The sequence below is a fragment of the Aristolochia californica genome, unplaced genomic scaffold (genome assembly GCF_029961685.1).
Source record: "Aristolochia californica isolate CCGP_79_NKW_82.1479 unplaced genomic scaffold, dmAriCali1.0.hap1 SCAF_6, whole genome shotgun sequence".
In the NCBI taxonomy this organism is placed as follows: Eukaryota; Viridiplantae; Streptophyta; class Magnoliopsida; order Piperales; family Aristolochiaceae; genus Aristolochia; species Aristolochia californica.
The window spans coordinates 36,407,026-36,421,996 of NW_027182257.1; the positions used below are offsets into that span (position 1 = coordinate 36,407,026).

General features: G+C 40.8%; 2 protein-coding genes across 2 annotated transcripts; one reads left to right on the forward strand and one right to left on the reverse strand.

Moving 5' to 3' along the window:
- The first annotated feature begins 154 nt into the window (after positions 1-154).
- Positions 155-3,052, forward strand: LOC137934498 (pyruvate dehydrogenase E1 component subunit alpha-3, chloroplastic-like). The gene is made up of 3 exons (XM_068778878.1): positions 155-573; positions 694-1,471; positions 2,489-3,052. The coding sequence occupies exons 1-3, from the start codon at positions 328-330 to the stop codon at positions 2,764-2,766; spliced, it is 1,302 nt and encodes a 433-aa protein (XP_068634979.1). The 5' UTR covers positions 155-327; the 3' UTR covers positions 2,767-3,052.
- Positions 3,053-8,566: 5,514 nt separating this feature from the next.
- LOC137934203 (uncharacterized) lies at positions 8,567-13,099 on the reverse strand. The gene is made up of 6 exons (XM_068778476.1): positions 12,186-13,099; positions 11,883-12,045; positions 11,586-11,762; positions 11,419-11,502; positions 9,455-9,536; positions 8,567-9,230 (listed from the first exon to the last, which is right to left on the reverse strand). The coding sequence occupies exons 1-6, from the start codon at positions 12,569-12,571 to the stop codon at positions 8,785-8,787; spliced, it is 1,338 nt and encodes a 445-aa protein (XP_068634577.1). The 5' UTR covers positions 12,572-13,099; the 3' UTR covers positions 8,567-8,784.
- Between the last annotated feature and the right edge of the window lie 1,872 nt (positions 13,100-14,971).

Sequence of the window (14,971 nt, forward strand, 5' to 3'; positions counted from 1 at the left end):
AAAGCAAGCTCCGAGTCGGCCCATTAAGCGGATAAGGGCGGATTCAGATAGGGCCCATTTGAGTCACCTAATGGGTCCCACGTCTGTCAGGCATTTTGAAAAATATTAATTCTCGTGTTTTTGAGATCGGTTTGAGTCGTAGATCAAAGAGTTGGGTGGCCTCCTCCTCCCATCAAAGCTGCCAACTCCTCCCGGGCGGTTCCTTCCACACTCTCTTCCCTAAGTTTCTCCGCCCCTCCCTTGCTTTATACTCTCTTCTACTCTCCTTTCGCAACCATTCCCCTCTCCTGCCTCCCCTCCGTTTTTCTCCCGGTTCCCTTTCCAATAATGTCTGCCTTTTCCTCCGTCAAAATCCTACACCCTCCGCCTTTTGCCTCCCGATCTGCATCCGAAAACTCTCCCGACCCCCTCAAGTCTGCCTTCCCCTTTCTCGGTTCCACCTCCCGCCTCCAGAGATCTTCCCCCTTTGGAGCCCTAACTTCCTCTTCCTCTTCCTCTTCCACTTCCTCCCGTGGATGCTCCGTTGTCGCCGTCTCGGAGGTCGTCAAGCAAAAGAAGGCTAAATCTAATCTTGTAAGTGGGAGTCTCTCTGGCGTTGATTTTAATTGGAGAAATCTGATCTTGGTTGGTAATTAATGGAATCCAGCTTGTTAACTTTTCGCTGTTGTTTCGAATTTCTTATTTTCTTTGCAGCTCGTTACGAGGGAAGAAGGATTGGTGCTCTATGAGGACATGGTTTTGGGTCGTTCTTTTGAAGACATGTGCGCCCAAATGTATTACAGAGGGAAAATGTTCGGATTTGTGCATCTTTACAACGGGCAGGAGGCCGTCTCCACCGGATTCATTAAGCTGCTGAAGAAAGAAGACTCCGTCGTGAGTACTTACAGAGATCACGTGCATGCGCTCAGCAAGGGCGTCTCAGCGCGCGCAGTGATGAGCGAGCTCTTTGGGAAGACCACCGGATGCTGCCGGGGCCAGGGTGGCTCCATGCACATGTTCGACAAAGAGCACAATCTCCTCGGGGGCTTTGGATTCATCGGAGAAGGCATTCCCGTGGCAACTGGCGCCGCATTTACTTCTAAGTACCGGCGGGAGGTTCTCAAAGAGGCTTGTGATGACGTGACTTTGGCCTTCTTTGGAGACGGGACCTGCAACAATGGTCAATTCTTTGAGTGTCTGAACATGGCGGCTCTGTGGAAGTTGCCTATTGTCTTTGTTGTGGAGAACAATTTGTGGGCAATTGGGATGTCGCACCTGAGGGCGACTTCTGATCCGCAGATTTGGAAGAAAGGCCCTGCTTTTGATATGCCTGGAGTGCATGTTGATGGAATGGATGTATTAAAGGTCAGGGAGGTGGCCAAGGAGGCTATTGAGAGAGCAAGAAGAGGGGAGGGACCAACTTTGGTGGAATGTGAGACTTACAGATTCAGAGGACACTCATTAGCTGATCCTGATGAGCTTCGTGACCCTGGTGAGTGTTTGGAACCATGTTGATGGTTTCTTTTTCTTCTGCTTTCCTTTTTTCATTTTTTGTGTGTTATATTGATTACTAGTTGCCAGTGGAATGCATGTCTGTTTCTTCTATTATTGTTTCAAATCGACACTCTTCTTGCTTGCAGCGAGTACTTGAACAATTGCATTCCTGCCTTCTACGCGTTTGAAACATGTTCTTGGAATTGAGTTTTTGAAATTTGATACAGTGGTAAAACAAAACCCAAATATGATTTGAAGATGCATCATTAGTCACTGGTTAATGTTTTTATGTGTTTCACCATCTACTCTTTGCTACCTCAAATGCATGTTTGTTTCAAATCTGGCTCCGTGAGGTTATTGTCGGATGCAGAATTGAGACTGTAACCAAGCAATTCCTGCATTTTTAGTTGTTGATTGATTGTTAGTTCGCACTTCATGGTTGGCAGCAAGCACCCCTTTGCTTTTCAGTAATGGGGTTTTTGATGTAGCAATGCTTGTATGCAGTTGTGTAGGTATTAAGCCTCCAGCATGCCTACAAAAAGGAAAAGCTTATATGACATCAATTGTCATTGGTTTTCTATCCTTTAAACCGATAAAGCCTCCACGAAATTGTTGTTTTGGTTCTTCTATTGTTCCATTTTTTTCAAAAAGAATTTAAAGGAAAAGAAAGGGCTACTGTCTTACGTCTGTAAGGCACTTATTGGTTGCTCCGCCCTTCAACTATTTACTCTTCATTGTTCTGACTCTTTCAGTTTTATTTCTTATATTGTGTTTTCTTACTCAATTAGAGTACAAAGCTTCATTAATATCTTCTTTTTTGTTGAATTTATTTAGATAAGACTCCTCTGAGCTTCTTGAGGTTATGATCTTAGCGTGTTAGAATGCTGATAATTTGATGATACATGAGTCTTCCTAGCAAGAATGATCTTGTTGGTAGGGATTGCTCTCTGTGGTCATTTAGCTTTATACAGTATGGTTGATGTCCTCTACTCACACTTCGGTTCTGTTTCGGCAGCTGAGAAGGCTCGTTATGCTAAGAGGGATCCCATTGTGGCCTTGAAGAAGTATCTCACTGAGAACAATCTAGCCAAAGAATCTGAATTAAAGGGTATTGAGAAGAAGATTGACGAGATTATTGAAGAAGCAGTAGAGTTCGCTGATGCAAGCCCTCATCCAGCACGGAGCCAGCTGCTTGAGAATGTTTTTGCTGATCCCAAGGGCTTTGGAATTGGACCAGATGGGAGGTATCGATGTGAGGATCCTGGGTTTACAGAAGGTACTGCCCAGGTGTAGAACGCGGCGCCCAACTAGGTTTGGTAATTTATATCAGTTTGGGGAGTAGGCTACTTCACCTAGTTTTTGGTTCTTTCTTTTTCTTCCCTTTTCTTCTCTCTAAATATTTTTCCTCCATCTATATTCATTCCTGTTGTATTCCCCTGTTTTTTGTTAACAGTTGATGCTTACTTCTATTTGTCCCAGAGGTGCTAAATATTCTTAATTTTTTTTTCTTTTCATTCTGTAATGAGAATCGGTTGTAGAAGTTGTTAAAATTGGCTCTAAAGGAGCTGTTTACGATTAAGTGCTTGTGCTTCTTCGATGCATGACGCGAGGCGATTCCATGGAATTGATTTTGTTTATGATCCATGTTGTCTCTGCCGAACTGCAATTCAGGTATTGATTTCATGCGAGCAGCAAACGTTAATGTTCCGTTTCATAGCAAAGCCATAATGAGGCTCGCTTGTTTAGGCAGAGCAACCTAGAAAGGGAGGGTATTACGCCAAATAAATTATCTTGTCTTCCTGTCGGGTGAGGAGATAAAAATTTCTGTTTCAAATTGTATTTATCCTATTTATTCCTTCTTATTAGAAGATTTATATTGTAAATTGTATATAAATATCAATAAGGTATCAGAGTAGATCGATTAATCCTTTATATTTGCCTTCTTCTGATTTGTGTGCCTCCACTCCAAACTCTATCGGTGCAAGGTTGAAGACGATGCGTGTGCGAGGTTGAAGACGAAGTGCGTGTGCATAATAAGTGAATCGCACGTGTCGTTTAACAACCCTAGCTGCCAACTTAGGTGCTTCAAGTTACACCAGACGTCCTCGATCTCGTCCATATCTAGAGTTTTGTAAGATTTGTGGCATTCAAGAGCATTGGCTAAGCAATGTCCATCATTTTAACTCGTAACAATCTAGCCAACCAACTATAGTTTTGTAAGATTTATCGCATCCAAAAGCACTGGCTAAGCGATGTTCATCATTTCAACTCGTAACAATCTAGCCAACCAACTATAGTTTTGTAACTATAGTTTTGTAAGATTTGTGGCATCCAATCTAGCACTTAGCTCTAATATATCTCTTCTCTAATTCTTTACTTCTCTCGAGTCAAAACCATATCATTCAATTGGCAGGTCATCTTACTCTTCCTATTTTAACACACATTCTTTGTAGTTATCATTTAAATTTTTTTATTCCTATACCAAAAGAGTTTTCATGTCATGCATGTTTTTGTAATAAAAAAGTCATAAGATGTCTTCCTCAACTCCATCGATGAGTGTGCTCTCTACTTACTGAACTTGGTGTAACTTTGCAGTCTTCTCCTGTAGTCTATTGTGATACAATTGGTGCCCCTTAGTTAAGCTCCAATCCTGTGTTTCACTCCAGAATGAAGCATGTAGCAGTTGATTATCACTTGATCAGGTTCAATCTAGTCTACTTCTGTTACTTGCATTGCTTCTGCTGACCAACTAGTTGATCTCCTGACAAAGTCATTGCCACGTTCCCAGTTTCAGTTGTTACGTAAACAAAATTGACCTCTCTAACCGTAGCCTATCTTGAAGGGGTATAAAGAAATTATTTTATCTTCCCTTTCAGTTTAGGAGATAAGATTTTTGTTTCAAATTGTATTTATCCCTTCATTTTAGGATATCTATGTTGATTGTATTTATCTCTTCGAATTACAAGATTTCTGTTGTAAATTGTATATAAATTCCACTATTAAATCAATGTAAAGAGTGGTTCTGTTCAATCTCTCATATATGCCCAGGTGGTCCATCTTCTCGAATGATGCTATCTATTGACAAATCAGAAGAAATATTTCATGATGATTTACATTCATCAATTCAGGTATTTATATGTTACAAAGAGATAAGATTTTACATGATAAACGTTATCACTAAGATTACATATCTATCATACAAGATAAGGATTTGAGATTACCGATAAGTATTATCCATTGTCTCTATCATGCCCATGCACGATGGAGCTCCGAGAGGAGTCCAATCTTATTCAAGTGCATGAAATGTGTTAGGGGTTTTGTGACAACATCAGCCAATTGATCAGTAGAGGATACATGGATAACCTGAATAGCGCCACTCTGAACTTGTTCGCGAATGAAGTGGTTATCCAAAGCAACATATTTCATGTGAGAGTGAAATATTGGATTGGAGAACAAATATAGCATTGATATTGTCACAATAAAGCACTGGTTGTTGTGAAAGAAACACACCAAGTTTAGTAAGAAGAGAGCAGATCCAATGCAACTCAGATGTTGTGGTTGCAACAGAGCGATATTCGGCCTCAATTCAGGAGCGAGCCACAATCCATTGCTTCTTAGAACTCCAAGAGATAGGATTAGGACCAAGGTAAACAAGACATGCACCTATAAAAGTGAAATCATCATTGTTTCCTATCCAATCAACATCAGAGAACGCATATAAAAATAAAGAAGATTGTCGATGGAGGACAATACCATAATCCAGAGTTCTACAAAGATAGCGCAATAATCGCTTGACAACATCCCAGTGATCAGTAGTAGGGCAATGCATAAGCCGAGACAAATTATTTACCACATTGGAAATGTCAAGGCACATAAGAGATAAGTACTAGAGACTACAAACAATAGTCCAATATTCAAAAGGATCAAAGAGTATCGTGCTAGAATGAAGTGTTAGTGTAAATGTTGTGCAAAAGGTGTAGGTACAGGCTTTGCATTTGTCATGCGTGTGCGAGCAAGTAGATCAGAAATATACCGGTGTTGAGACAAAAGTAAGCCTTGAGAATGAGGAACAACTTCTATGCCGAGAAAGTAAGTCAAGTAGCCAAGATCCTTGAGTTAAAATAGTTGAGCAAAAAGGTGGATGAACGTTGCAATAGTTTGATCATTGTCTCCAATAATATGATGTCATCCACATAGACCAAAATATATAACACAACAGTGCCTGTGTGAGAGATAAATAGATAGGAGTATGCATGGGAGTTAGTGAAGCTAGAGGTGATAAGAAACTGGCACAATTCATGATACTAAGCACGTGGAGCTTGTTTGAGACCGTAAATAGTCTTGCAAAATTTGCAGACATGGTGGAAACGATCACAATCAATGAAGCCCAAAGGTTGTGTCATAAAAACATCCTCAGACAGGGTACCTTGGAGAAAGGCATTATTGACATAAAGTTGCTGAAGTGACTAGCCACAACTCACAGCAAAACTAATAACAATACGAATAGTGGTGGGCTTGATAATGGGGCTAAAGGTGTCATGATAATCAATCCCAGGACACTGATGAAACCCATTGGTAACTAAGCGAGCCTTGTATCTGTCAATAGAGCCATTAGAGATATTTAGTACAAAAATCTATTTGCAACCAACCAGATTTTGCGAGGTATCCAATGGAACAAGTTCCCATGTCCCATTTCGAACAAGAGAATCATACTCATCAGACATAGCCCAACGCCAATTGGGATCGGTGAGAGTTTGAGTCATGGTTTTTGGTTCACGGTCCACAGATGTAGGAAGCTGGATTGTGAGGTTTTATTTTTGAATGGGCTTGAGAATGTTGTTCTTGGATCTGGTGACAATAACATATGGAGGGGAGGTAGTAGGTAGGGATGATCGGTGTGGGTCGACTGATGAGGAAGGAGGTTGAGTGGTGTTTGGTGTTGGTGGGGTTAGGTGTGAGGTCTTGAATGGACCTTGTAGAGGGTGCATGGATCGAAGTAGTGGTTGAAGGACACATGGGAAAACCAATGGGAGAGTGTGTCAGATGAAGGACGATCAAGGTGAGATTGAAGTGTAGTAAAGGGGAAAATAGACTCAACGAATTTAACATGGTGTAACGTATAAGACAGGAGGGAGTCGGTTCAAGATATAAATAGGTACTTTGAGTAGTTGAATACCCAAGAAAGATTCAAGGAGAGGAACGTGGAGTGAATTTGTAGGAAGAGTATGGCCTAAGCCATAGATAACAGAGACAACCAAAACTTCAGAGTTTAGAGTAGTTAGGAGGAGTGCCAAATAGTTTGGTATATGGTGAAAGAAGATTAAGTGCGGGAGTAAGTAGACGGTTGATGAGATAGACAGCAGTGGATAAATCATATGACTAGTAAGATAGAGGTATAGAAGCATAAGAAAGAATAGATATACTTGTTTTGACAATATGACGATGACGTTGTTTAGAATACCTTTTGCGTTCAGGTGTATGTGGAGGATATGTGAGTTGAGAAATGCCATTGGTATCCATAAATGGGGACATTGCTTTATATTCCCCTCCATTATTAGAGTAGAGTATTTTAATTCGTTTACCAAAGAAACTTTCAATAAGAGATATGAATCGAAAAAATGTATCAAACACATGTGATTTTTGTTTGAGAGGATAAAACCAGATATACTTTATAAAGTGATCAACAAAATTTACATAATATTTGAAATCATCAATAGAATATATAGGAGAATCCATACATATGAGAAAATAATGTCAAGACGGGAAGAAGAGACTGAGAGGAGTGTGAGTGGTAATTTATGATTCTTATTGCATTAACAGGAATTTTAATTGAAAGTAAAATTTAGAGGATGCCATAAATTTAACTGATAGAGGCAATGTGTCTTACAATTGGAGATGAGAGATAACCTAAGCGATGATGTCATGCAAACAAAGTAGTCTTGACACCAGAAAAAGCTACTAACGGTGAAGACTGGGCTAAGGACAATGACCATTCATACACACCATTCTTAGTTTGACATTACAAAAATGTTGCCCCCATGTGAAAATCCTTCACAATAAAAGAAATAGGTAAAAATTCAATAAAAGTATGATTAGATTGACAAAACTGAGAAATAGAAATAAAATTCTTTTGCATAGTAAGAATACTAAGAATATTATTTAAGAAAAAAATATGTGTATGTGCCACTATCCAAGAGCAAGTAAGTAGAAAATGTAACGGTTGCAAAATATGACCGTAGTTGGCATTGAGGAGTAGCTAGAAGGAGGCTGTGGTGATAAGTATGGATAATGTAACAAAAGACCGGACAATGTGGAATAGTGAGTATTTGTGCGTGACACCACTAACTGCATCCAGGTTAGGTAGACCATCAGCGCACACAGATTCGGATGACAAAGGAAAGAATATTTTGTTTTTTACGAGTTGGAAGATGGACTTCGTAAATCGAGCTGGGAAGGGATTCTAGGTTGGCGACGGCTTTCTGAGTCTGCTCCAGAGTTGGGTCGGCGATTCAGAAGAGGATGCAGTGTTGCGATTTAGACGAGCTCCAGAACGAACAGAGGCAGAATAAGTTCCAGGAGGTAGAGCTGTCGATGCTAAAATGGTCAAACACAAGGGGTGGGAGGAGGTGGCACACGTCAACAGCAAATCCGCAGCCGACTCTGTTTTGACCGGAGAAGGTGCTCCTCCAACACGACCCGAGGGTGCCGTCGTCGGGTTTCGATCGAATTTTGCCGCCACCACTGGGGTTGAAGTATAAGAGGCTATTTGAACTCCAGCAGCAGAAGGAGCTGTATCTACTGTCCACAAATCCGTAGACAACAGATACGTGAGTTGTATGGTCGTTGGTGACGGTGTATCCGGTGGCAACATCATCGAGTGGCTCCGGCAACTTGCTGAAAACTACCAATCAGAGCCTCGTCACAACGGAAAGAAGAGAGCCAGAAAGATATGACAAAGACTCATGGGAGAGGATCGTCTAGCTCTGCTCTGATAACAAACGAGAAGAAACATTTCCTTACTAGATTATTCTGATATTTAAGTAGATAAATTTCTAAGAATTTTCTGAATAAAAACTACTTGGCCTTGGGAAAATGAGAAGAATATCAGAATAATTATTAAAGGTTCACTCTGGCAACTACAGCGGAGGAGGACACCGCGGTGAGCCCGTGCTCTTTATCACTTACATCTTTCTATTCTCACTAAGCCGCACCTCATATACAATTGCATAAAGAGCTGGATCCTCGCCTCTCGTCTCGAGGGAAAATTGGGGAAACAAGAAAACCCAATGGCTGGCTGGCTCTTCCGACGACTCACAATCTTCTCCCTAGTTTTCCAAATCTTCTGGCCACTCCAAATATCACCGCCTTTGTCAACAGCCCACGATCGAGAGTACAAGCAAGAGCAACAGCTCCACCAATCACAAGAATCTTGGGTATATGCCTGCCCAATTGCTTCTCTGGTGACTTGGACGCTTCAGTAGTCTCTGGGTTATCATCACTAGTGGTTCCCAAGGATCTAAGAAAATCAGGATTGATCTTAGAGTTAATTTGAGCCATGAAAGCAGTCCGAGATAGTTGAACTCCAGATCCCCTCGCCATCTGGTAGGCACGTAGACCAGGCTCTATCTTCTTCACGCAACCCCACATTCCCTGCCTAACACCCAACTTCGCTATTTCCCACGGAATGCCCATATCTTCATGATGGAAGAGAAGCACTTCACATGCAGTCAATTGGCCGTCCCCTCTCTTTGATTCCACTGTTTCACACACACAAGATCAAACTTAACTACGTTTCCCTACTTTCATACAAAAAATGATAGGGTGTTCAATTTTCGACAATAAAAAAATGTCAGCAAAAAGTTTTTGGCATTTTGGGGAAATAGATATGTTCCTTCTTCATACTCTTAGGAGAGAAACAGGCTGAGAGGGATTAGGAAGACAAAATAAAAAATCCAACATGAAGGTACAGACTAGGTATTACCTGCTCTTATGCACCAACTCGAATTATACAGGTCAACACGTCTAGGCTTGTTACGCCGTGGAACTGATGTGCACGGTATGCCCTAAAGCAAGCAAAGAAATTTGTTAACGACTTCAGTAACTATAGACCAGATACAGCGATTCTTTCTCAACAAATTCAAGCCAGGCATTTTGCATGAGAATGTCATGAAAATCTACCATGCGAAATAAGAATGTCAGATGGGGCATCTGACTCAACCATAATTGATACATAAGGCACAAATTAGCTCAAAGATGCTAGACTGACAGAAGACAGAAGAGAAAAAAATTCTGTAAGGAAATAGAAGGGAATCACAATTGTACAGATAAGTTAGAAGAGAGAATATCAACCCAATCAGATGTACCAGGTCTTATATGGTTTTTAGTCAGCTCCTAAAACTCAGTTCCATACGTAAAATTTAAACAAAAAAAGAGATTCAATAAAAAATAAAAAATAAAAGCAGCTCTACAAATCCATTCAGAGAATGAATATCTCATCCCTGTCTCACACAGCAAATGAGATACAATTTGAAAGAGCACGCGCTTCTGTAAATTCATTCATGCATCTGCATCTCAAGTTTGTCTTGAATTTTCCATCTCACTTGTCTATTTCTTGGAAGTCATGAATTAACTTTAAACTATCTTTTCAAAACTCTAGAAAAGGTCTCAAACAACAGCTGAGGCATCGAACCTAGGAAGCACAAAAAGCTTAAACTTTTAAAAGAAAATTAAAAAGGTGATGATCATAGATTAAGTCCTAAAAAAAATAATTGCTAATAAGGAATTCATTTAGCATCTATAATATTTCGCTAAGTTAAATTACTTAATATACATAAGAGGGCAAGCAGTAAAACATCTAATATGAGCCTTACAATTACCGCAGACCACATCACTATTACTGGTCCATAAGCAATACATTTAGGAAACTGTATATTCATCATATCCAGAGCCATACAAAGAGAACTCTTAAATCTATACATTTACACTCAGGTAAGATGCTCCCTAATAGCCTGAACTACCTCAAAGAATTAAGTGATGATTAACAAAAAGTTAAATTATGTTACGCATGGAAAATGCAAGTAGTAAGACCTCGAATCTAATAAATTACAGAGATTAAAACTGCTTATAACATTAGAGACCAAGCCACACCACAGAACATATTGGCCCCCCAAAAACTTCTAGCTTATAAGAGAAGATATAATAGATGAAATGACATACAAATTCTGATAAAAGTTATAGCCTTAAAACAAGCAGTAGAAACAAACAGGTAGGATCTGATACAAAAATGCTCCAAAAAAACAAGTGACTCAAAGTCAGTTTTTCAGTTAAAATAACCTAGTCATAGCCTTCTCCTGTGATCCCACCCAGAAGAAAGGGGACCACTCTTAACAGTGGGTGCCAACACGGTAGCTTATTCTCAATCAGGATTAAGAGACCAAAAATATTGTTTATGAATAGGTGTTTGTCTTCATATATTGTTCAGATCAACTGCCACTACACCTCAAACCATAAGCTAAAATGGTAAATAGTCAAAAGAAAAAGAGGATGCAAAAGTATTCTACTCATGGTGAGAAAGAAGTGAATGATCCATAACTTGAGACGGTAAGAAGGTATCAAGAAGTCTTTGCTCAATTTGTTTTGTTTCGTCATTTCTTTGTCTCACTAAGACATCATATTGAATTTTGTGAATCAGATCCCTCCACATTGTTTATCCAAGTATATATTAGACTTCAGTAGTATAATTCACCAGTTGTGAATAATTTGTTTTGTTTCATCATTTCTTTGTCTCAATAAGACATCATATTGAATTTTGTGAATCAGACCCCTCCACATTGTTTATCCAAGTATATATTAGACTTCAGTAGTATAATTCACCAGTTGTGAATGTTATCAAACATATGATTGATTCCAAGAACCACAAAAGAAACCTGGAAACAGCTGTAGTACCTTAGTGACACAGTAATATGTTCTCCCAGACTCCCAAATCCTGCGGCCAATAATGTACTCTCTATCACTGCAGAAGAATGGGAACTGCCAAGAACAACAAGCAAGATCAGAGAGGCTGACTAACCAGGTTAGTTATTCAGGAGGGCTATTACATGGCCAGTACTAACCTTACGAATCCACTGAACAACCATAGTTCCTGTAGTGGGGCACTCCTCCAAAGTCGAAGAATATATAAGCATGTCATCCCACTTGGACCGAAATTCATCATCCCAGAAAAAATCCCGGACTAATTCCGGAGTTGCATCCTCAAAAACAGTACTGCTACGATATTGTGGTGGACCAGTCTACAGTTCAGGACAAAAGAACCTCGATTAAACAACAAAACATATAAAATTCAAAGAAAAGTAACTTCTCCCATGCCACACAATTAAACTGGTGGAACCCAATTGAGCTGTAGCTCCTACCGGTTGATCCCTTCTCCAAGCTTTATAGCTCATATTTCCAGCCGACCTGTCCATCATAGGTATCCACGCTGGCCCTCCATCTTTCACCTCAACCAACTTGCACAAATAATCCAAATCCTCAAACGTCACAGCCTTCCTTTCTGTCTCTGCCAACTTCGACAAGCTGTGCCAGCACAAACCCAGCATTCCATCAAACAAAAAGAATCCATGACCAAAACAAAAAAAAAAAACAGTTCCTCAATTTCAGAATTTCAATGTCAAATGAGAACGAATAATATGTGAAAGCAGCAAAACTAAACATACCTCCGAGAAGGAGCATCAGACCCCGCCGTGGCAATAGCCGAGCACGTTTCCCTCTCCTCAGTAATTCCAGTTACGCAACTAGGTAGCTGCATCTTCAATGAATTCAAGCTCGAAATGGAACCCAACCCCCGCAAAGCAAACCCGTACCCGTCCGCCGGAACCAACAAGGAAGACCACGAAGACGACCACGATTTGGAGGTGGCTTTAGAATCGTCAGCTTTCTCCCCACCCAAAGTCGCCCATTTCGGCTTCCAAAGCCAACCCACCACAAGCCCAACCAAAACCGCAATCCAAAGCGGACCCAGAAAGAAGACCAGCTCCATAAACACCGCCCCAACCGTCGGCCGCCGCAAGATCTCCAACAACGCCTCCAGCACCAACGCCATTACGAAACCAGCAAGCGAGAGCAAAACAAATGAAAGAAAGCAGAAACCCCCGACCGATTGAAAAAGGATAAGCAGCAAGAACTAAATCAAGTCGAGGGTTCCAAGGGAGTAAAATGAAAGGAAAAGAAAGGCAGAAAGCAAAGAAGAAACCCTAGACGATGATAGAACAGGGTAGGAGAGGACGAAAGGAGGAGGCGAGATGGAAGGAGATGAGAATTTTAGATATGGCAGCAGAAGAGAGAGAATCGAGTAGAAGACAGGCAAATTGTGGAACGGAACGGATAAGGATTCGAAAATAGCGGTAGAGAGGAGTCCGAGTCGGATTACGGACAAACTCAAGCCCCAACCGCTACTTGAGGTGGTGGCAATGATATTGACGATGATAATCACAACAATGAAAAACTGATCCTTAATCTGATAACCCAAGAGGATTGTGGTAATACTTGATAAAATCCCCCAAAGGATATAATTCGCCAATTTTGGAGCTCTCCCGGGATTGAATTGAATCCAAGAGTCTGATCTCCATTTGTTTATATTTGGTGAGGATCGCCCGCGGTCTCGTTTTCCACGTTCGGATGACATGGCAAGAGTTGGGTAAGAAGATTCTCCGTAGGAGGATTCAGGGATGGAGCCATTTGTGCGGCCATGGACGGTGCAGAATTTTCTAAAAATAATAAAATTGTTTTACAGGGGTTTATGTTTACTCACGTGGACTATTTATGAAAGTCCACAGATTAGTAAAGTAGTGCAGGTCCTCTATGCAGTGGTGAACTCAATACACGTACGACTGACTCAGCGGAAAATTAAGCGACGGTTATGAATTGACGAGGATGGTTGTTTCCATAGCCCGCGAGTTTGCGTCCGACACATTTGAACCGGTCCGGCCCGGTATCTTTTTTGGACCGGATGGTCTCCGACAACCAACACCATTTTCGGGTTTTAAGAATTTGAAAATTTCTGGAAACTTTGGCACCCACTTTTCGTGACCTAACAGTTTGATCCACACAAATGTTACTTACACTTTGTTCGTCCCCTCAAACACTCCGGTTGTTCATCCACCGATGCTTTCATTCCACCAAATCATGCCAGATTTGCAAAGAGATTTCCCCAAAAACAGATGTTTAAACAATCTCAGCTCAAGAACTCAAGTCCAAGGACAGCGGCAAGAAATCTCAATGGTCACCTGATGCTGTTTTCTTTGCTTCTTTTTCACTTTCCACACCCTTTTTCCCTTACTTCGAGTGTGCCCTTCCCAGAAACTGCCCAGTAGTGTCTGCTAGTTTCGTCTCCTCAAGTGAAATGTTAGTCCATGAACTCACAAGACTCCATCTCTACAGTGAGCTCAAGTATAGTCTTCCTTGTCGTACTCACTTCATTTTCACTCCCAAGCGGCTTTTTTCCCGGTCGGTTAACCATGGACGGCTACAGTGTTCCAACGAGTCCAAATCACTCCTCATTGACAATGTGTCAAACATGTTATCGGCAACAGCATATGCTTTCACGCGCAGAAGACCAGAGTAGCAGTCCTTGACTTTTGATCCGGAACGTGAAAAAAAACGAGGTTGATCAAGTCAGACGAAGCAGAATAAGCGCCACTTTGACATTCATGGTTAGGAGTGGACTATGCTCAGTGGGGACGGCGTCGTATTGGAACTGTGTTGGAGTTGATGGTCCCGTCCAAAAATCAAAGCAGGCCGTGCTGTACGAAAGGATCTGTTGAGTATGAAACTATGAATGTGAATGCCCCGATTGAGTTCTTTCTTATTTGGATTCCAAAAGCGGCACGGCATTCTCCATCTTCTTCGCAAGTCTTAACTGCTACTGCTGCATTTGTGGGAAGTGAAAAAGAGATGAAGATATGAAGCTCAGAACTCGCAAGAGCAGGAATCATTGGAGGTGACATTGCCAACAACTGGTTATTTGGAAGATCCAATAAATTCCCTATTTTGGTTGGTTCTCCCTAGTCTTTTCCATAACTGAAATTGGAAGAAAAAACCTATCCATTTTACTAAATTACCCATTTTTTGACAAATATTACCAAAAATAACCAATTTCAAAACTTAATATAAAAAATACCCACATATGTACACATCAACTTTGACCGCTTACCTGATGCCATGTCATCATGCCACATCAGCAACTAGGCTCTCTAGCCTACAGCTATAAGTGCCGCCTCGAGGGATTAAGTTGATGGTTAGTCTTTACCTTCACAAAGCTTGATTGATCACAGTAAGGGTTACATGCTTACAAGCAAGTGCAAACATAATGCATCTTGAATACATTGATTTCCTAATACAGTTATAAGTAAGCATACATTAATGCTATGTGTCCTTCCAATAAATGATTGTAGCTCAACTCAAATTTCTAAATAATTGTATTTCTAAATAAGATGTTCTTGTG